Source organism: Purpureocillium lilacinum (genome assembly GCF_023168085.1).
Source record: "Purpureocillium lilacinum CBS 284.36 DNA, scaffold_6, whole genome shotgun sequence".
NCBI lineage: Eukaryota > Fungi > Ascomycota > Sordariomycetes > Hypocreales > Ophiocordycipitaceae > Purpureocillium > Purpureocillium lilacinum.
In genome coordinates, this window is record NW_027072116.1 from 2769188 (window position 1) to 2785561 (window position 16374).

Consider the following 16374-nt stretch of genomic DNA (forward strand, 5'->3'; position numbering starts at 1 on the left):
ACAATGGTTTCAAAAGGATACCCTACTCAAGACGAAGCATACTCAAGATTGTTTGCCATGTACGAATGATCCAGCAGAGTAGTCCTGTTTGTGTTGTCGGACGGCTATTCAATACACGTATGTTATGAACTGCTCAAGGCCATGCATGTCTTCCCAGACCTTGAGCCCTACCGATCCGCTTATAGACCGGCCAGAGTCATCCTATGTAGCAGCGTCCGTCTGCATTTGTAGAGTCACCTCCCACCGAATGAATCCCCCCGTCCCATAGCCCTCGCCAAGACGATTCTGTATCAGCGACGAAATGCGGCTCCGCAATTTGCTCAGGGACGTCTCGTCGTACCCCTTGGCGATGTTCAGCCGCAAGTTGGCCATGCAAAGGCCGTAATGGACCTGCCAGAACTGGGCATCCTCGACCCGGGAAATGGCGGACTCAGACTCGATCTCACGCAAGACAGCCGAGACACCAGAGCTTCCGTTGCTGCCGCCATATGACATGAGGAGCATCAAGCCCTGAGCTATCGCGACTCTCATTCCGAGACCGAACATGGCTAGTGCAATGATTGCGCAAATCAGTCTGTCCAGCCACGTGTACAGTGAGATGGAGAGCATGGGAAGCAGGGCTATCAACGCCGAGAAGAAAAGGGTGAGGAAATGGAACGGGTTGGATAGCACGCTCGGCATAGCCGCGAGGTACGAGACCCTCATGACCTTTGCAATTCGCGCGTGGTTCTTCAAGCCATAGGCTGAGATGAGGGTGCTGACGATGGCGACAGCCGCAACCAGGTCAACGCTACCCGCGGAAACACGCTCGTGAGCGTGCTCGTGGTGTGCCTCATGGTTGCCTACAGACTCGAGAAAGTGCTTGAGGTTGTGGGAGACGAGGTCGAAGCCGCCGAAAAGAAGGAAGATGGACAGGGCAAAGCCGGCCAGAACCTCGGCCCGTTCGAGACCAAAGGGGTGCCTGATACTGCTCCGTCGCCACACTTCAAAGTTCCCAAGCACCTCAACCGCGGCGCAGACCGCGGCGCTGCCGGCATCGAAGAAGACCAGGTGGGACAGGGCCATGGCCGCAAGCGAGCCTTCAGACTTGAAAAAGACGAAGACGGCGACGGCGAGGTGGCACAGGCTCCAGTAGAGCCGCGTCCGCTGGTCCCTCTGAGTGCTCTTCCATGCTTCTGCAATCGTCGGTATCGGCAGCGACGCGGGGAGGACCGGAGGTGGTCTCGGAGGCGGTTCCTGGAAGATTTGGTGCTGCGCCGAGATGCTACTATGCTTGTATCTGTGGCCACGGCGCTGCCCAATGTTCTGTGACGCTGCCTGTCAGCTACGATCTCGTGCCACGAGAAGCAAAGGCGCACTGGGGGAGGTCTTGTAGGAGTCGCAACGCACCGACTTGACAGGAGACGTCGATATGACCTGTGTCTGGAAATTGAAAGGGTTGGGGGCGGGTGGCCCCTGAGCCGCATCAACGGTGCTTGCCTCACCAGGCATGGTAACGGCTGGGGAGAGGAAGCCTGGCCCGGATGAAGTGAGCGACGCGTCGCCAGTCGACGGTGGGAATTCGTCGGTGTCGTCGATGACAACGGTAGGCGGGGGGTGAGATGCGGGCTGATGCTTGCGTGGATCCATAAAGCCACCGTTCTCGGGAGATTGCGATTGCGCTCGATGTGCGTGACTGGCGGGCGGGCCCTTGTAATGCCGAAGACAGAGTGACGATCGCGCCCGCGCGGCCGTAGTCGTGCTCCCGCTGTCTTATCGAGGTCGATTGGAGTCGTTCGCGAAGCACGGGCTGCCCGCAATTGGCGGCGCTGGCGCTGGCTGAGATGGTCCGGGGCCCAGCGACTTGCGTGGAGGTGCTGGCGACAACGAGCCTAGAGCAAGGAACGTCGCGTCTGCGTCGGGCCGAGGCGATTGGACGAATCAGTAGGGTGCGCGAGGGAGCAGCAGGTAGCGCGAAGGCAGTCTCCGTGGATGACAAGCAAGCAGGTGGATGGAGCGATTTCAGCGCCATCGTGGCATCATGGGCGGTTCGGCCCAGGGGTGGGCGGGGGAGGTGCCCACCCAGGTGGTGGACAGGCCTCGGGGGGGCTGCGTTGGCGGCACCTTGATAGCCCCCGGGCCCGCAGGCGGAGCCTGGCTTGCCTGGAACCTGGAACCCATGCCCGGGCAACCTCCACTGCCAGAAGGCCGCCCGTCCAGGCTTGCCAGGCCCGGCTGCCAGGGGCCCAAGGAGAGCCCCGGGCGGGCGGGGGGGGGGGAGGAGGGGGGCCTCATGGCCTGTCATCGGGCGGCTGCAGGCTGTGCGGCACAGGTCGCAGGCTCTCGACGCTAACACCCAGAAGCCATCCAATTGCCTTGCCAGGCTCGCTGCGGGTCAGCCAGGAACCTCCAACATGAGATTATGCTGGTCTCAACTTCCTGCGACGTCAACTCGATCCGCGTCGGAAACCACCTGACGCACCACCATCCCAGCGCGCAGCGACGAGCAGTGACAAAGTTTCGTCGCACCACCGTGCGCCCGTGCCCAGAGGAGAGCTACCTTTACTCGCACACGTCGCGGCAGTGCATGGCCATGCCGCGACACTAATTGAGCTCCAGCCGAGAGCTACCTGCAACCGCCCAGCTTCACTGCCGACCGATGCGCGTCCCCCTCCCCGTTGCTCGATACGACGTCCCGCATCAGGCCACCAACTCTACGAGCCGCCCTGCCCCGATATGGCGGAAGGCTCGGCTATCGGTCAACTGGGCGATCCTCCCGTCCCCTCCGCGTCCACCTCCCACCGACGCGCTCCGTCAGGCTCGAGCCTGCTCTCGAGACTTCCTTTCCTGCGGCCCGCCGGCGACACGAAGCCGCCCCACGAGGCCGACGATGAAGATGCGGCTCCGGCCCCGGCTCCCGCCCTCGCGGCCGCGGCACAGCAGCACAAGACGCGACGACGCAGAGGGTCCCTTAGGAAGGTGGCACTGCTCGGGAGGGGCGCACAACGTGAACGCAGGGACAGCAGGGCTCTGACCATCGATACCTCGCATGGCTCCGACGTGGATCCAGACTCATCAGGGTCCCCGTCAAGTGCCGCCATGAACGGCCACGACGCCCTTGGCCTCAAGCTCGTCAGCCTCGGCCAGCGCCCGCTGGGTGACGAGCCGTCCTCGCAGCGAAGCATTACCGATCCGCCCGCTTCGGTCGGCCCGTCAGCTGACTCGACAGCGTCACACAAGGACCGCGATGGGGAACGATCGAATGCATATACCTCGACGACGGACGAAGAGGACGGCTTGCAGATAGCGTCCACGTCGTTGCCGCCACGAAACGGGCTGTCCATGTCGTCGGGTTCCGAGTCGCACTTTGGCAGCGGCCGTGTCACTGCCAACAGGCGAAGGTCCTTTCAGCAGGCCAAGTCGCCCTTGTCGTACAGCGGCATCTCGACAAACGCGATCCCGCCGGCCGACTCAGATTGGGACTATGCAGAGACGGAGTGGTGGGGGTGGGTGGTCCTCACCGTCACCTGGTTCGTCTTCGTCATCGGCATGGGCTCGTGTCTCGAGGTCTGGAAGTGGGCATGGGACGTGGGGAAGACGCCGTACGCGCCGCCGGAGCTGGAGGACGACGAGACGTTGCCCATTATAGGATATTACCCGGCCCTCATTATCCTGACGGGCGTCATGGCATGGGTCTGGGTCGTGGTGGCGTGGGTTGGGATGAAATACTTTCGGCACGCCAAGATCAGTGGTGATTGAGGCTCTGGTGCACCAGCTACTATAGCCGCCCGACTTCAAGCTCTAAAACTGTATAATACACGTTATGAGACTGCCGGGTTGCCTGAGCCTACTCGTACTCTTGAGCTGGCCGTGCGAGCCTGGTGCGGAGTGTGCTTGCGCGTCGAGCGTTGGCCATGCCGCCGATGCTGAGTAGCTCAAGAATCTCCGACAGAGAGACACGCGTCTGGGGTTTGTCCGGCACTGTGCAGTACAGTAAGTACAGTATAATGGTTTCGAGGCAGCGCGGACAGTCAGTTCCGAGACGCCGCGGACTCGCCGAGCCACCTGGAGCACTCACGCCACAGAGAGGTCACGGCGGCGAGGCCCGTAGATCGACAGCGGCCTGTCTCTTCTGTGTCTCTTCGCCATTTGACAACTCGCACATCCAGTTGGTGATCGTCGACACCCCGGCCGCCCATGATCGCCGCGGAGGCTGGATGGCTGGGAATGCACAGCGTTAGTCCGTTTAGTACGCGGGCGCCGACGAACCACGCGCCGCCCCTGGTGCCCGCGTCCGGAGGCAACATCCTCGGGGCGAACGAACAGGCACGCGGTTGGCGGGTTGGGAGATGGCAGGCAATCCTCGCCGTGCTGGCAAGGACGACCTCTGTCGATCCGAGCCGGCCGCCAGGTCAATTGCAGCGGACCGGCTCACACCGTCGTGGCGGACGTGGACCTGCCGGAAACAGACCTCGGACAGACGATGGAGCCAGTCCTCGAGCCCCTTGAGAGCACCATCCAATGCTCTGGCGGGCTGCTCAGCGGGGTTGGTGGTAAAATGCCAGGCCGGCGGTAAGTCACTGGTGGTTTTGCAGACCCAGCAGGGCCGCACTGGATTTGTCTCGAGTTGGGGACCAAGCAAAGACATCCTATGTTCCGCTTGAGAATTCATCCGCCACTGGATGAGCGTCAGGCTCGATGTACGAAATCGATACCCAGGCCAGGCTTGGCAGGCAACCATTTCTGCGCAAGATGTCACCTGCCCGCGTGCTCGCGTGCGCAAGTGCCTTGCCGACGCCCGTGTAAATGAAGCATACCCTACCCTACATGAGATAACCAAGCATGTCGAGCCAAGGAAACCTGCCACTTCGGTAAGGTATACCTCGCTGCCAAGGATGGGGCGACCCTTGGACCTGAGGGGTTGGGGCTCCGAGTCACTTGGCCCAGTTTGATGCGCGGGCGGCGAGTGGCGACCGAAGCGCGAGCTGCTGATTGCCACGGGCCACGCGCATCTCTGCCAGATCGTACCTAAGGTCAGGGCGACTGCCCTCGAGCTTGGGGTGCATTTCCGCCGTCTTCCATGGATGACGGCCAACAGAGGGTGACAGACGCAGCGTGGGCGTGCCTCATGGACCTACGAAGGACCGACCGACACTGCAGGCGCCGTGCGGCAACGTGTGTACCAAGTCTGTCACATGCCCCATGACGCTCCAAGCCGACGACCTGAATGCATCAATGCATGCAAGTCGAGCCCCCAAGCACCCGCTATTCGGCCGAGCGTGGCCTTTGTTATTCAGCGTCGCTGGTGGGCAGACCACCAGCAATGGGCCCGTTGCGCCACTGTCATGGAAGCCGCCCCGTAAACCGACTCGCATATGCGCCGTTGAAGGACCCGATGGGGCGCCTTGGCCTGGTCCGGACCCGTCTCGAGCGCCGCTGATCGGACAGCAGCCGGGCGGCCCAGTGGACGCGGCGGGCAGTCTGCCACCTCAGGCAGCGCCGTCGTGTCGGGTGTCGAGTCCACTATAATCGCCACCAATCTCTGGCACCTACCTACTAGGTAATTTCGACACCCGCCGCTGCGTTCTGTGCCGCTGGTCGAGGCTGCCAGGGCGGCCTGCCCGCCAGACGCCTGCCCGCCCAGGTGCCTGCGCTACCTACCTGGTATCCAGCAGGCTCCCGTCCCGTCCACGTCCTGATGCGACCCTGAGCTAAGGTGCCTACAGCGATTGACTGCGGCGGCTCTCCATCCCGCCCGTTGCCCACCCCCCGCCCGTCCTCACCGTCCCGTCTCCTCAAGCGCCGCCGAATTGGAGTCGATGGCCCTCTCATTGGGCCGGGACGCCCGCTTCCCCCAGCAGCACGAGGCCCCCAAAAGAACCCGCCCGTCAGCCTCTTACGGAGGGAGGGCCCCAGCCCATTTCCCTTCCCTTCCTCTCACTCTCTCCGCCCCCCTTGCTGTCTCTGCCAATATTGCTCCTCCCTCCCTGATTACCAACGCCCATCGACGACGACACGACACGACCACGACCGCCATCACGACCACGACGATCCTCGAGGCCGCGCTGCTCTGCTACTGCCCGCCCATCGCTCGACAGCCGGCCGTATTCCCCCGACGCTTTTGGTAGCGCCACTCGTCGCGTGCTGCTTCTGCACCCTGAGGGATTTGGGCCTTCGCCCCGACTCCAATCGGCGCCCAGTCACGCTACATCCTCCTGTGTCTCGGTCCCCGTTGTGCCAGGCCCTGCCTGAAACATCAGCACAACCTGCGCCATCGCCATCTCACGTCGGCGACCTGTGCTCTCTTTCCTTCCTCGACCGCCATCGACCATCACCACCCATCACCGTCGTCCAGTAGCCTTTTCGTCTCGAGCGCCTCGCCGACGGCCGTTGCCATCACCGCCAGCCCCCCGTACCGCCATCGATTCGCCTCCGGTCGGAATCCGCCACTCGGTCAATCCGGAGGCACAAATTGCTCTCTGCTGTTGTTCTGCAATCACGGCATCGAGCCCTGCAGCAAACACGACGCCGTCAGTTGCACCAGCCTGGCTGTTGCGTCGGTTCGTCGATTTCGCTCCCCTCTCCCCAGGGGGGATTACGTGCGCCTGATCCGCCATCCGTGACGGCGCCCAATCTCACCCTGAACCCGCCGCCCTTTCTCCTCACCGACAACAGCCTAAGATCTTGCAACCAACGTCCGCCCTCTGTCGGCACGGCCTGCCCAGCATGAGGGAGGTCAACTTTAGCATCCCCAACGTCAACAAGGCGTCGGTCGGCATCACCACCGCCCTCTACGACCGTCGCGCTCTCGACTGCACGTCGACCCTCCCGCTCATCAACTCGCTCAACCACCTCGCCTACCTCACCACCTCCTCTGCTCGGATCCGCGACATCCTCACCGTCGATGGCGGCATCGAACGCCTTGTCTGCATCCTCAAGCAGGGTCGCAGCAAGGATATGATGGGCATGTGGAAGTGGAACCTGGCCTTCCAGTGCGTCGTCAACATCGGTGTTCGTGGTACCGAGAATGTCCGCACTCGAGTCGTCGAGGCAGACATGGTACCCGTCATTGCCACCATCCTCGATAATTACATCAAAGTCATCGAAAAGTGTCGCGAAAAGGCCGAAGAGGCCAGTCAGAAACAGTTGCATGACCATCACCATCGTCGGCATCGTGGCCACGATCGGAGTTCGCCCAAGACATCCACATCCTTTGCCAGCCGCGCCGTGCGCCCCGAGCTCGACCAGAGAAGCGCCCGACGGCATGGGCCGCCTCCATCCATTGACGTGCCTGCCAGTTTTGCTGGCCCATCGTCCGCCGGTGGCCCGTCTGGATCCGAGAATGCCACAGCCGGGCCCGCCCCTCCGAGGAGCGCAGTGGCTACACCGGAGCGCCCAGCGATAACTCCTAGCCGCCATCGGCACAGCTTTCGCGAGTCTACTGGCCGCTTGCCAGCGACCATCACACCCGGACAGCTTTTGCAACCACTGGCAACTCCCGGCCAGGGCAGAGACGTCTTGGACAACTTCGTTCGGCCGGTCCGCGACGTTGACCGTCTAGCTTCGATGGCGCCTTTCGCGCACACGGACCTTGCCTCACAGCCGACCTCGCCGACAACGCCCTTACCGCCTCCTCAGCTCCGCTCGCCGACCGTGAGGCCCACAAACAATATTGACGCCTCTAACCGACAGCGGCGAAGGCCTTCCATCAGGCATCAGAACTCCACAGTCGAGGCAGACGACCTGAATGCGGACAGCATGCCGTCTGACGAGTCGCCAGACGCCGAAATGACCGGGACTGCAGACATTCAGTCGGCCGTTGGCATTCAGGATATCTCCATGGAGGATGGCGAGAGTATGTTGACTGGCTCCTCGCTGGAGCTGACCAACCCCACAGTCTCAGAAACACACCAGGACGCCGGCACGTTCAACATCACCCATCGTGCGCCGATCGATGGCAGCATCGGCAACACTGCAAACCCTGCACCCGTCGCGCCCATGGGCCTGTCCCCCAACCGCCCTGCCATGGTCACGCCACCACAGCCAACCGCGCCCAACTCAACAGTACCTCGCTACCTGCTCGATCGTCACTATACTCCCAACCAGCACATGCTCGCCGCAATGCCTCGGGAAGAGGACGTGCTTATGTCGCTGCAGCTTCTGGCCTACGTATCCAAGTATTGTGGGCTGAGATCGTACTTTCAGCAAAGCCACCTCGTTCCGAAGCTCACCATTGGCAAGGATCTTGATCTTCTCGACAGCGAAGAAGACGCCTCGGACGTCGAAGAAAACGATTCGGCGGATGAGGAGTACCTATTGCCCAACGACTTCAATCTCTTCCCCCTCGTCGAGAAGTTCACCGTTAGGTACCACAGCACCGACATGCAGTACTGGGCCGGCGTGGTGATGCGGAATCTCTGCCGCAAAGACGATACCCGCGGCGGCATCCGGCAATGCGCCTACTATCAGTGCGGGAAGTGGGAGGAGTACACACGTCAGTTTGCCAAGTGCCGTCGGTGCCGGCGCACCAAGTACTGCAGCAAGGAGTGCCAGAAGAGCGCCTGGGCCTTCCATCGTCACTGGTGCGTTGCTGCGTCGCAATGAGCCAAGGGGACTGTTGGCGACTGCGTACTTGTGGCAGCCCATGCTTGGCCTGGTGGCTCCGCATGGCGTTTGATTTTTTGATTTCGCTCGACAGTTCACTGAAAGGTTGCGACTGCATAGCAAAGCACAGCGTCCGAACAGCGCGTAACGGCATTTCCTCTCGATACCACGGGTTTTACGGCGTCCAGGGTCCGCATCGGCATTCGTGGGAGAATCTTCTTTCAATCGGGGTTCTCCACGGGTTTTGTCTCATTGTCGTTGTGGCTTAGGCCGGCCATCGACCTCTCGCACCAGCATTGGATCCTTCCGGGTGGCAGTGGCATTGGAAGGCCACCGATCCTTTTATATACATAACCACGGATCTACAAATACACTAGCACTTACTCCGCAGGCGACGGCCCGTTGCCCCTGCCAGGAGAATTTCCGGCACGTACCGGGGAGAGTCTCGTTCAGGCAGGGATGGCAGGCCAACAAGAGGCAACACGGCGAGGCAGGAGGCGCAACGGCGCCAATGAGAAGCGTAGGAGAGGGTATTCATCGAACGTCTTTACATATTCCTTAGCGTCCTAGAGAGAACAACGACCTCATGAAGTTTATCACGAACCATGCGTGCACGAATGTAGTCCCGAGTGTGACGCTGCCAGGAAGTGCACGACTTTGCCCCTTAAGCCGGCCAGTGATACCTCCTTGGCGGCTTGGGTTCCAGAAACTTGTGTATCTTCTCCAGGAGTGGAGGAGAAGGGTAGATTCATGCTAGTGAAGGACGGTCTCATGGCTTGGTTTCTCCTCACCGACAACAGTACTCGCGAGGTGCCTAGTCATCTGGTGGATGGAACCCGTCACCGTAGTGAAGCGTACCTCAGCCGCCTCAACATGGCGATGCGACTCTCGCTTTTTGCTTTGATTGGTTTCATCTACATGCTTGACTAGATCCTCGTGGGCAACCTAGCCCACGGAACAGAATATACCTGGTGGCTGGAGGATGCGTACACAGACGACAATGCATTAATTAGGTCTGCGACTTGGCCAAACTGGCTAGGGTCGCGCCTTTACCGCGTGCCCATTGCTTTTCTCCTGGCCTTACCGGGCCGCTGCGCCTTGCCCTTCGGCCGGCCCGACGCCTTCATCTGCTTGGCATTGAAGCCGGAGAGATCGCCGGAGCTGATGGCGTCGCCCGACTTGGCATGGCGCTTCTTGCCGCCGAAGCCAAACTTCTCATTCTTCTTTTGACGCTTGTTGTTGACGGACTGTGACTGCTTCCCCTTGCCGGCGCTGCGCTGGGAGTGCTTCGCCAGCTCGCTCTCGACGCCGACATCAAACATGTCAGCCTCGTTCGTTCCGAGGTCGCCTCCGGACTCTTGGCGTTCTGTGAGGGGGTGTTTGTTAGCAAAAAAATCACTCCGGAGATTGGGAAGCGGCCGGCCCTTACTTCGCTTGAGCGTCTTGATTTTCTCGAGCGTCTCGCGCTTCTCCTTCTGGCGCTCCTGCAGCTTGGCGACCTGGACCTGCTTGCCAAACTTCTTGAGGTCGCGCAGCTTGCGGGCCTCGGCGGCGGCCTTCTTGGCGGACGCCTCTTCGACCAGTTTGGCCTTGACCTTGTCCATGTGCGCGTCCTCCTTGACCATCTCAGCGAAGTAGTCCTTGGGCCGGGAGAAGGGGACGCCCTCGGCTAGTAGCTTGGAGCGGCCGGTGAGGGCGGCGTCTCGGCACTGAGTGTAGAATGCCAGCTCGCGCTGGAGGTCGTCGGATACGTCGGGGATGGAATCGGCCGTGTCGGCGGTCGCGAGGATGGACTGATGCGACGAGAAAGGAACAGACTTGTCTGTGGGGAGGGCTATGCGGTCGAGTGCGGCTTGCAGGGCGGCTGTGTTGTTGATGGTGAGACGGCTGTGGGGGATGAGATCTTCCTTGTCCTCATCGTCGAGATCCTCTAGGTCGGACACCGGTATATCCTCGTCGTCTTCGTCTTCCTCGTCATCCTCATCGTCGTCGGCAGACGGGATGCGCTTTGCTCCTGACGGCTTCTTGACTCTTGTAATCTTCTCCTCGAGCTCAATGGACGACTCAGAAGTGTCGCTGTCGTCTACGCCATCCAGGTTCAACTGCGAGAAATGCGTCAGTAAAAACGGTCGGCCGTCGCCAGAGCCGAAGGAGTGATTGCATACTGTGGCCTGCACATCCTCGTCCTCTTCCTCTTCCTCTTCCTCGCCATCAGCACTCTCCTCGTCTTCTGGCTCTTCGGGCTCCGGCTCCTGGTCCTCCGGCCCGGCCTCCGCCCGCTTGCGCTTGAGGGCAGCTTTGTGCTTCTTCTCCTGCTTCAATTTCTTGAAGTCGACGCCCTTCTCGGCGGCAAGGGCCAGCCGGAGCTTGCTCTTGGTGACCATTGCGACGGAGTTTGGGGAGGTATCGGCGCTCCAGAGTTCGGGTGTCCGGCGTCAAGTTGGAATCAAGCCCTGAATGAGCGACGGCGATGGGCGACCAAATGGGCTGGCGCTGCGAGATGCGGTGGGTGCAGTTTCAAAAAAATCTCTGGGATTCTGCCGGACAGCCACTCCCACCGCCTTCCCCTTCAACGGCCACCGCGCCAAGACACCTTACCTAATGCGGCCACGAGCCTGGACGTGATCATAACCCACGTGTAAGTCAATTCCTCCTTGGTTTCACCCCAGCGTCGCATCGATACATGCCGTCACTTTGAAAGTCACAGATTTCACTAGTTTTCAGAATAAACAAAATGCGAGTAGTTCGAAGCCATGAACAGAATGCTGCCCTTCATGGGCCTGGAACATACTACCTCCTTCCTGGTGACTCTCACGTAGACGATATGCCCACAGTTCATCACAACTAAGAGAAGTTGCGTAACTGGGGAGTGAGGCTTTTCTATCGGCACTTGGAACAGCGGATGATGCATGTACCCTGTCTCAGCCTGTGAACGGGCCACTGGAGCCCTTGATCCGCGCGTTACGTGAGGGGAAGAAGGGCACACTCGACGCTGTCAGAACCGGAGACGTTTGTTTGACAAACTCCCTTCGTCACACATATGATTTTCACTAGAGTACCGTAAGTGCTATGGTTTTGAACCCCTAAGGGTTGTGGCGGGGTTTGGCAGCACTGGCATGGCACAAAGCACGGCGACTCTTTGATACATGTACGCGCGGCAAAACTGTTGTATTGCATGCGATTTTATGAAGATTACAGCCCAGCCTTGTCCACCGCAGCTGTCATCCGGCCCTTGATAAGCCTCGACCCCAATGTCTCTTCGTGTCATCGGACTCATTTCCCCATGTTGGGAAGTCGTAAAGAAGGAGCTCGTTTTCCGACCGCAGCGCCGCGCGGCGTCAAAAAAGCCCAAGTGTTGTACAAAAAGTCGAAAGATTCAAAGCACCCAGCCCCCCGCCCATGTGCGGCATCCTCGTGAAGAGAGTCTCTGGTCGTTCGGATTCGCTTGACCAGCGTTGGCGGGATGTCGAAATGGGCCAGAGGACAGGCCAGTCCTCGCTTGTGCGGAACATGGCGGGTAGTGCTTTACATGACAGTGCAGCCGAGGTAGTGCTGCTGGTTGCTGCCCTTGGGAGCGGAGGTGTTCTTGGTGTTGGAGGAAGGCATTTTGGTTTGGGGGGGTGTTGAAGACAAAAAGTCTAAAGATTTATAGTGTAGATGTTGTAGTTTGAAGCTTGCTGTTGATGCTGATGATGATATCTCTTGATCGGGGAGGCAACCGCGGCCTTTTATGCAAATTCTTGCTCGACGGGACGGTGGGTTTCATGGCGAGGCATCTTGGCCCTCGGTGCCCTTGCTCGGACCTCTGGATGCAAAGCGTGAAGGAATCATCTCCCCGCTCGGCGCACGGCTAGCTGCAAGTTTGTCTCATTGTTCAGGACGCCGATAGCATTGTTCTTGGGTCCCATCAGTTCCCGAGGTGGCTGCATTCTGGCTGGGGTCGTTGGGTCCGAGACCTCCCATGTTTGCGCCGTCGGACGGGGCTAGCACGCGAACCGCTGCCGCCATCGTGTTGCCCTTGATCGCGAGGGGGGCGTGGGACTCGTCGCGGGAGTAACAGTTTGCCATGGCCTTCGCCGTCCGCGGGCCTCAGCGCAATGTGGTGCCTTAGTATTGTTCCTGTGCCTGCCAGTGCGCCACCAAACGCCACGCCCTGGCGGCGAGATGCGGCCGCCAAGGGGGCCGCTCCACCGTGTTTTGCGATGGGTGCAAGCCAGATCGCGAAGGACCGCAGGACAGAACACCACTGTAACGCATTGCACAGCACTGACAAGGGCGTCTTGGCAGCCCGGCACGAAGTGGCCCTTGGATATCGACGTAGGATGATCGCGGTGGAGCGTCTCGGATGGCATGGGTGAGCGAGCGCCACTGCAGAAAGGGACAACCCAGTACAAGCGAGGAGCACTGACAATTCACACGACTATCGAGATTGTGGGCAGAGTACATACGACAGTCTACGGCCCGTGACGCGTTGAACGACATGGCAGTCTCAGCGTGAAAGGCACAGTACTGTACTGTACATGCTGTGACGCATGACAGTAGCAAGCAAGCATAGCGCGTTGATGCTTACAAGTCTTGCGCTGTACGGTCCGGAGCGGCGTCATGGTGCCCAGGCGCCAGACTTCGCTTCGTTCCCGTCCAGTCAGGGCCCATGGTTGATAGACGCACGACCAACGGAGCGGCCTGATGGGCTGGAGCGCCCGCCGTCCCGTGCAGGGCGACGTCTTGAGATGAAGCGCAGAGCCCACTTGGGACGAGTCTCGCCAAACAAATCTCGTATGTCCATGCTGCGGGCGTTTGGGTCCTGTCGGTGGGATTCCGGCCGAGGTCATTATGAAGAAGACAATGGGGATGCAGGCTACTGTAAGCGCGGGCGAAGCAAACCACCCAAGATTCGAGTGAGCCAACAGGCCAGGGGCAGCCCCGATGTCAGCCGTCTGAACGGAGCCATTGACTCCACGCCGGGACAAGCCACGCCCCGTGCGGCGTCGACGGCGCCCCGTGCGGTGCCGGCAGCGACATCGTGGCTGTCCAACAGTCTGCGACAATCTTGAAGGCGGCTCGAGGGCATGCGATGTTGCTGCGATGGATGGGCGGCGGGTGCGTTCGAGAAGCCCTGCGGCCATGAGTCGGCTCTGACGGCTCGAGTCCAAACCAATGCCACTCGTCCAAGGTTGTCTCTTGGCGCACGCCGTGTTCCTCGACGACCCCTGCCTCAACGCCCACAATGGAACCTTGGACGTGGAGAGCCGGCCATCCGCACGGCACGTGCCGACGAGGCCCCCTATTCTCTACGGTTCGTATTCGGTCGACGGCTCGTGCGATCGGGAGGGCCGGATGGAGGACTCGCGGGCGCGCCGGGCCGACATAGACGACGGGATGCGATCGTTGTCCGGCGACGATTGCATTGTCTCCCGTTCGAAACGATTGTTCGCCGGCCCTGATGTAACGTCCGGTCGGCCCCTGTTCCCGGTGAACGACCCTCGGCGACATTTGCACCGCAGCTCGACCTGTCCTGCAGATAAGACCAACAGCACAGGCCCGTACAGTGCTGAAGATGACGCAGAGCGGCCCGTCACTGGAATGTCGGGCCGGGAAACTCGAGCAGTGATGCTGTACAGCACTGTACGACACAGTCACGTACGACGACCAATGTGCGCAGGGAGACCGGTGCTCGTGCACCCGTCCGCACTGGTGGGGTGTGCGCGACGTCGTCGTCCGTGTCCTCGGGCCACGATCACGAACCGACGGTTGAAGCCGACGGAGGACCAAGCGTCGGAACAAGGGAGAAGAGACCCGATGCGGGACCGGAGGACGACCGCCCACGACGTGGCCACCAAGAGCGAGACGAGGCGACATGAACACACCCGGACCATGCGGCCATGTTTGCTGGGGCTCCAACGCCTGAGGTGCGGGCGCGCCAGTGCATTTTGGGCGCCTCACCTACCTAGTAATTACTAGGTACTTGAGGTACAGTACTGTACTGTACCTACCTAGTAGTGAAGGTACGCAGTGATTACTGTGCCGTGGAGGGGCTGGCCTGGAGCTCCCAGAGGCACCTGCGCAGTGCTTTAGGTACCTACTTACTCGTACACCATTGTAGTGGAGCACTGACCGGGCGAGAATCGCTGGAGGCCCAGGGCCTAACCAAGGGCACGGTACCTGACAAACCTGGCGCGGGGCAGCCCTGAGGGGTGCCTTGGGCGCTTGCTCGCCGCAAACCCAGGCTTATCGATTGCCAGTCGAGTGGATCCCGCCAGCAAATTTCCACAGCCTCCAACCTCGACTGATGCTCGCTTCGCGAACCGCCTGCCACCGCCAACTCACAGAGACGCGACGCAACGACACAACGCTGCTCGGTCGCATAGCCCTTGTTACAGTGTGAAATAGACCCGGGCCGGCCAAATCCATACCCACAGCAGTTGGGTTGGAAAATGCCGCACAAACACAAGAGAAAGCGCGGCGGTGACGACGATGAGTGAGCTTCCTCCAATCCTCAACCCGGCGAACTTGCAATGCTGAACAATGGTTGCACAGATACGATCTGCCACCGTCGCAAAAAGCCCGGCCGCTACCTGTCTCCACGAACAGGCAGAACGCGAAGCAACAAGCCCGAGACGCCACCACCAAGCAGCGCAGGGGCCGCGCCTCGGACAACGATGCCCCACGCGCGTTCCGACGGCTGATGGCCATCGCACAAGGGAAGAAGACAAGGTCGGGCCTCGACGACGGCCAGGAGCCAAGCTCCCGCAAAGGCAAGGGCAAGGAAAAGGGCAAGGAACCAACCACCACAGCCGAGGACATGCCCGAGGCGCCGCGTATCCGCCCTGGCGAGGACCTAAGGTCCTTCGCTGCCCGGGTCGACGCTGCTCTGCCGGTGGCTGGCCTGACCAAGAAGACCAAGATTAAGGACGGCAAGGACGAGGCGGGCCTCAAGGTCTTCCGCACGCGCAAGGAACGGAAGATGCACAAGCTCTACGACCAGTGGAGAGCCGAGGAGCGCAAGATCCAGGAGATGAAGGAGGAAGAGCTCGAGCTCGAAGCCGAGCGCGAGTTGGAAAACGACGGGGCTGGCGTCCTGACATCCTCTGCTTTCATGGACGCGCCCCAAGACGCCTCTGGGAAGAAGAAGAAGGGCCGCAGGCGGCGAGGCAAAGTCGAACAGGATGACGAGGATCCGTGGCTTGCGCTCAAGAAGAAGCGAGCAGAGGCAAAGGTCGGACTGCACGACGTGGCACAGGCGCCGCCAGAACTCCACAAGAAGATACGGCAGCAGCTTAGAGTTGGCGACGCTACAGTTGACGTGGACAGCGTGCCCAAGGCCGCGGGAAGCTTACGTCGGCGCGAGGAGCTGCAGACGGCACGAAACGACGTGGTGGAGGCGTACAGGAAGATACGCGAGCACGAGCAGGCCAAGCTCGACGCTCAGCGGAGGAAGAAGTAGCCTTTCGCATTGTGCCTGCGCCCTGGGGTACGGTAGAACTCGTGAACCAGCGGCATGCATGCACGTCCTTGTTCCTGATCAATTGAGCATCCAGCCCGGCACAAAGCGCACACTGCGAAGTAACCAAGGCTGCTACTGTACCAGGCCCGGTACAAAGACTTTGCACCTTGACCAAAGAATTTAAGGTTGTCCCTGCATCTGAGCATGTGCAACTGGGGACTTGGATTACGTCATCGTAGCTGTCAATCGTCTCGCGGCCCACTTCTCCACTTCCACCCCACACACGTCCCTGCAGTGAGCAAAAACACAGAACACGGCATCGTCCAAAATCCCAGTGGTTCCGAACC

At 60.6% G+C, this 16374-nt stretch overlaps 5 protein-coding genes across 5 annotated transcripts; 3 read left to right on the forward strand and 2 right to left on the reverse strand.

Annotated features, from left to right (window-relative positions):
• Window positions 1-201: 201 nt before the first annotated feature.
• PLICBS_008741 (endoplasmic reticulum zinc transporter) lies at window positions 202-1491 on the reverse strand (the record flags this gene model as incomplete). The annotated part of the gene is made up of 2 exons (XM_018324794.2): window positions 202-1305; window positions 1390-1491. 2 exons carry the CDS (start codon window positions 1489-1491, stop codon window positions 202-204), a joined length of 1206 nt encoding a protein of 401 aa, XP_018176188.2.
• A 1224-nt stretch (window positions 1492-2715) lies between these two features.
• On the forward strand, window positions 2716-3738 carry PLICBS_008742 (uncharacterized protein; the record flags this gene model as incomplete). Its single annotated transcript, XM_018324793.2, has 1 exon — window positions 2716-3738. The coding sequence occupies one exon, from the start codon at window positions 2716-2718 to the stop codon at window positions 3736-3738; it is 1023 nt and encodes a 340-aa protein (XP_018176187.2).
• A 2967-nt stretch (window positions 3739-6705) lies between these two features.
• Window positions 6706-8583, forward strand: PLICBS_008743 (uncharacterized protein; the record flags this gene model as incomplete). Its single annotated transcript, XM_018324791.2, has 1 exon — window positions 6706-8583. One exon carries the CDS (start codon window positions 6706-6708, stop codon window positions 8581-8583), a length of 1878 nt encoding a protein of 625 aa, XP_018176185.1.
• A 1049-nt stretch (window positions 8584-9632) lies between these two features.
• Window positions 9633-10967, reverse strand: PLICBS_008744 (rRNA-processing protein and EBNA1-binding protein ebp2; the record flags this gene model as incomplete). Its single annotated transcript, XM_018324790.2, has 3 exons — window positions 9633-9949; window positions 10013-10685; window positions 10749-10967. The coding sequence occupies 3 exons, from the start codon at window positions 10965-10967 to the stop codon at window positions 9633-9635; spliced, it is 1209 nt and encodes a 402-aa protein (XP_018176184.2).
• A 4050-nt stretch (window positions 10968-15017) lies between these two features.
• PLICBS_008745 (uncharacterized protein) lies at window positions 15018-16027 on the forward strand (the record flags this gene model as incomplete). Its single annotated transcript, XM_018324789.2, has 2 exons — window positions 15018-15061; window positions 15121-16027. 2 exons carry the CDS (start codon window positions 15018-15020, stop codon window positions 16025-16027), a joined length of 951 nt encoding a protein of 316 aa, XP_018176183.1.
• Window positions 16028-16374: the final 347 nt, after the last annotated feature.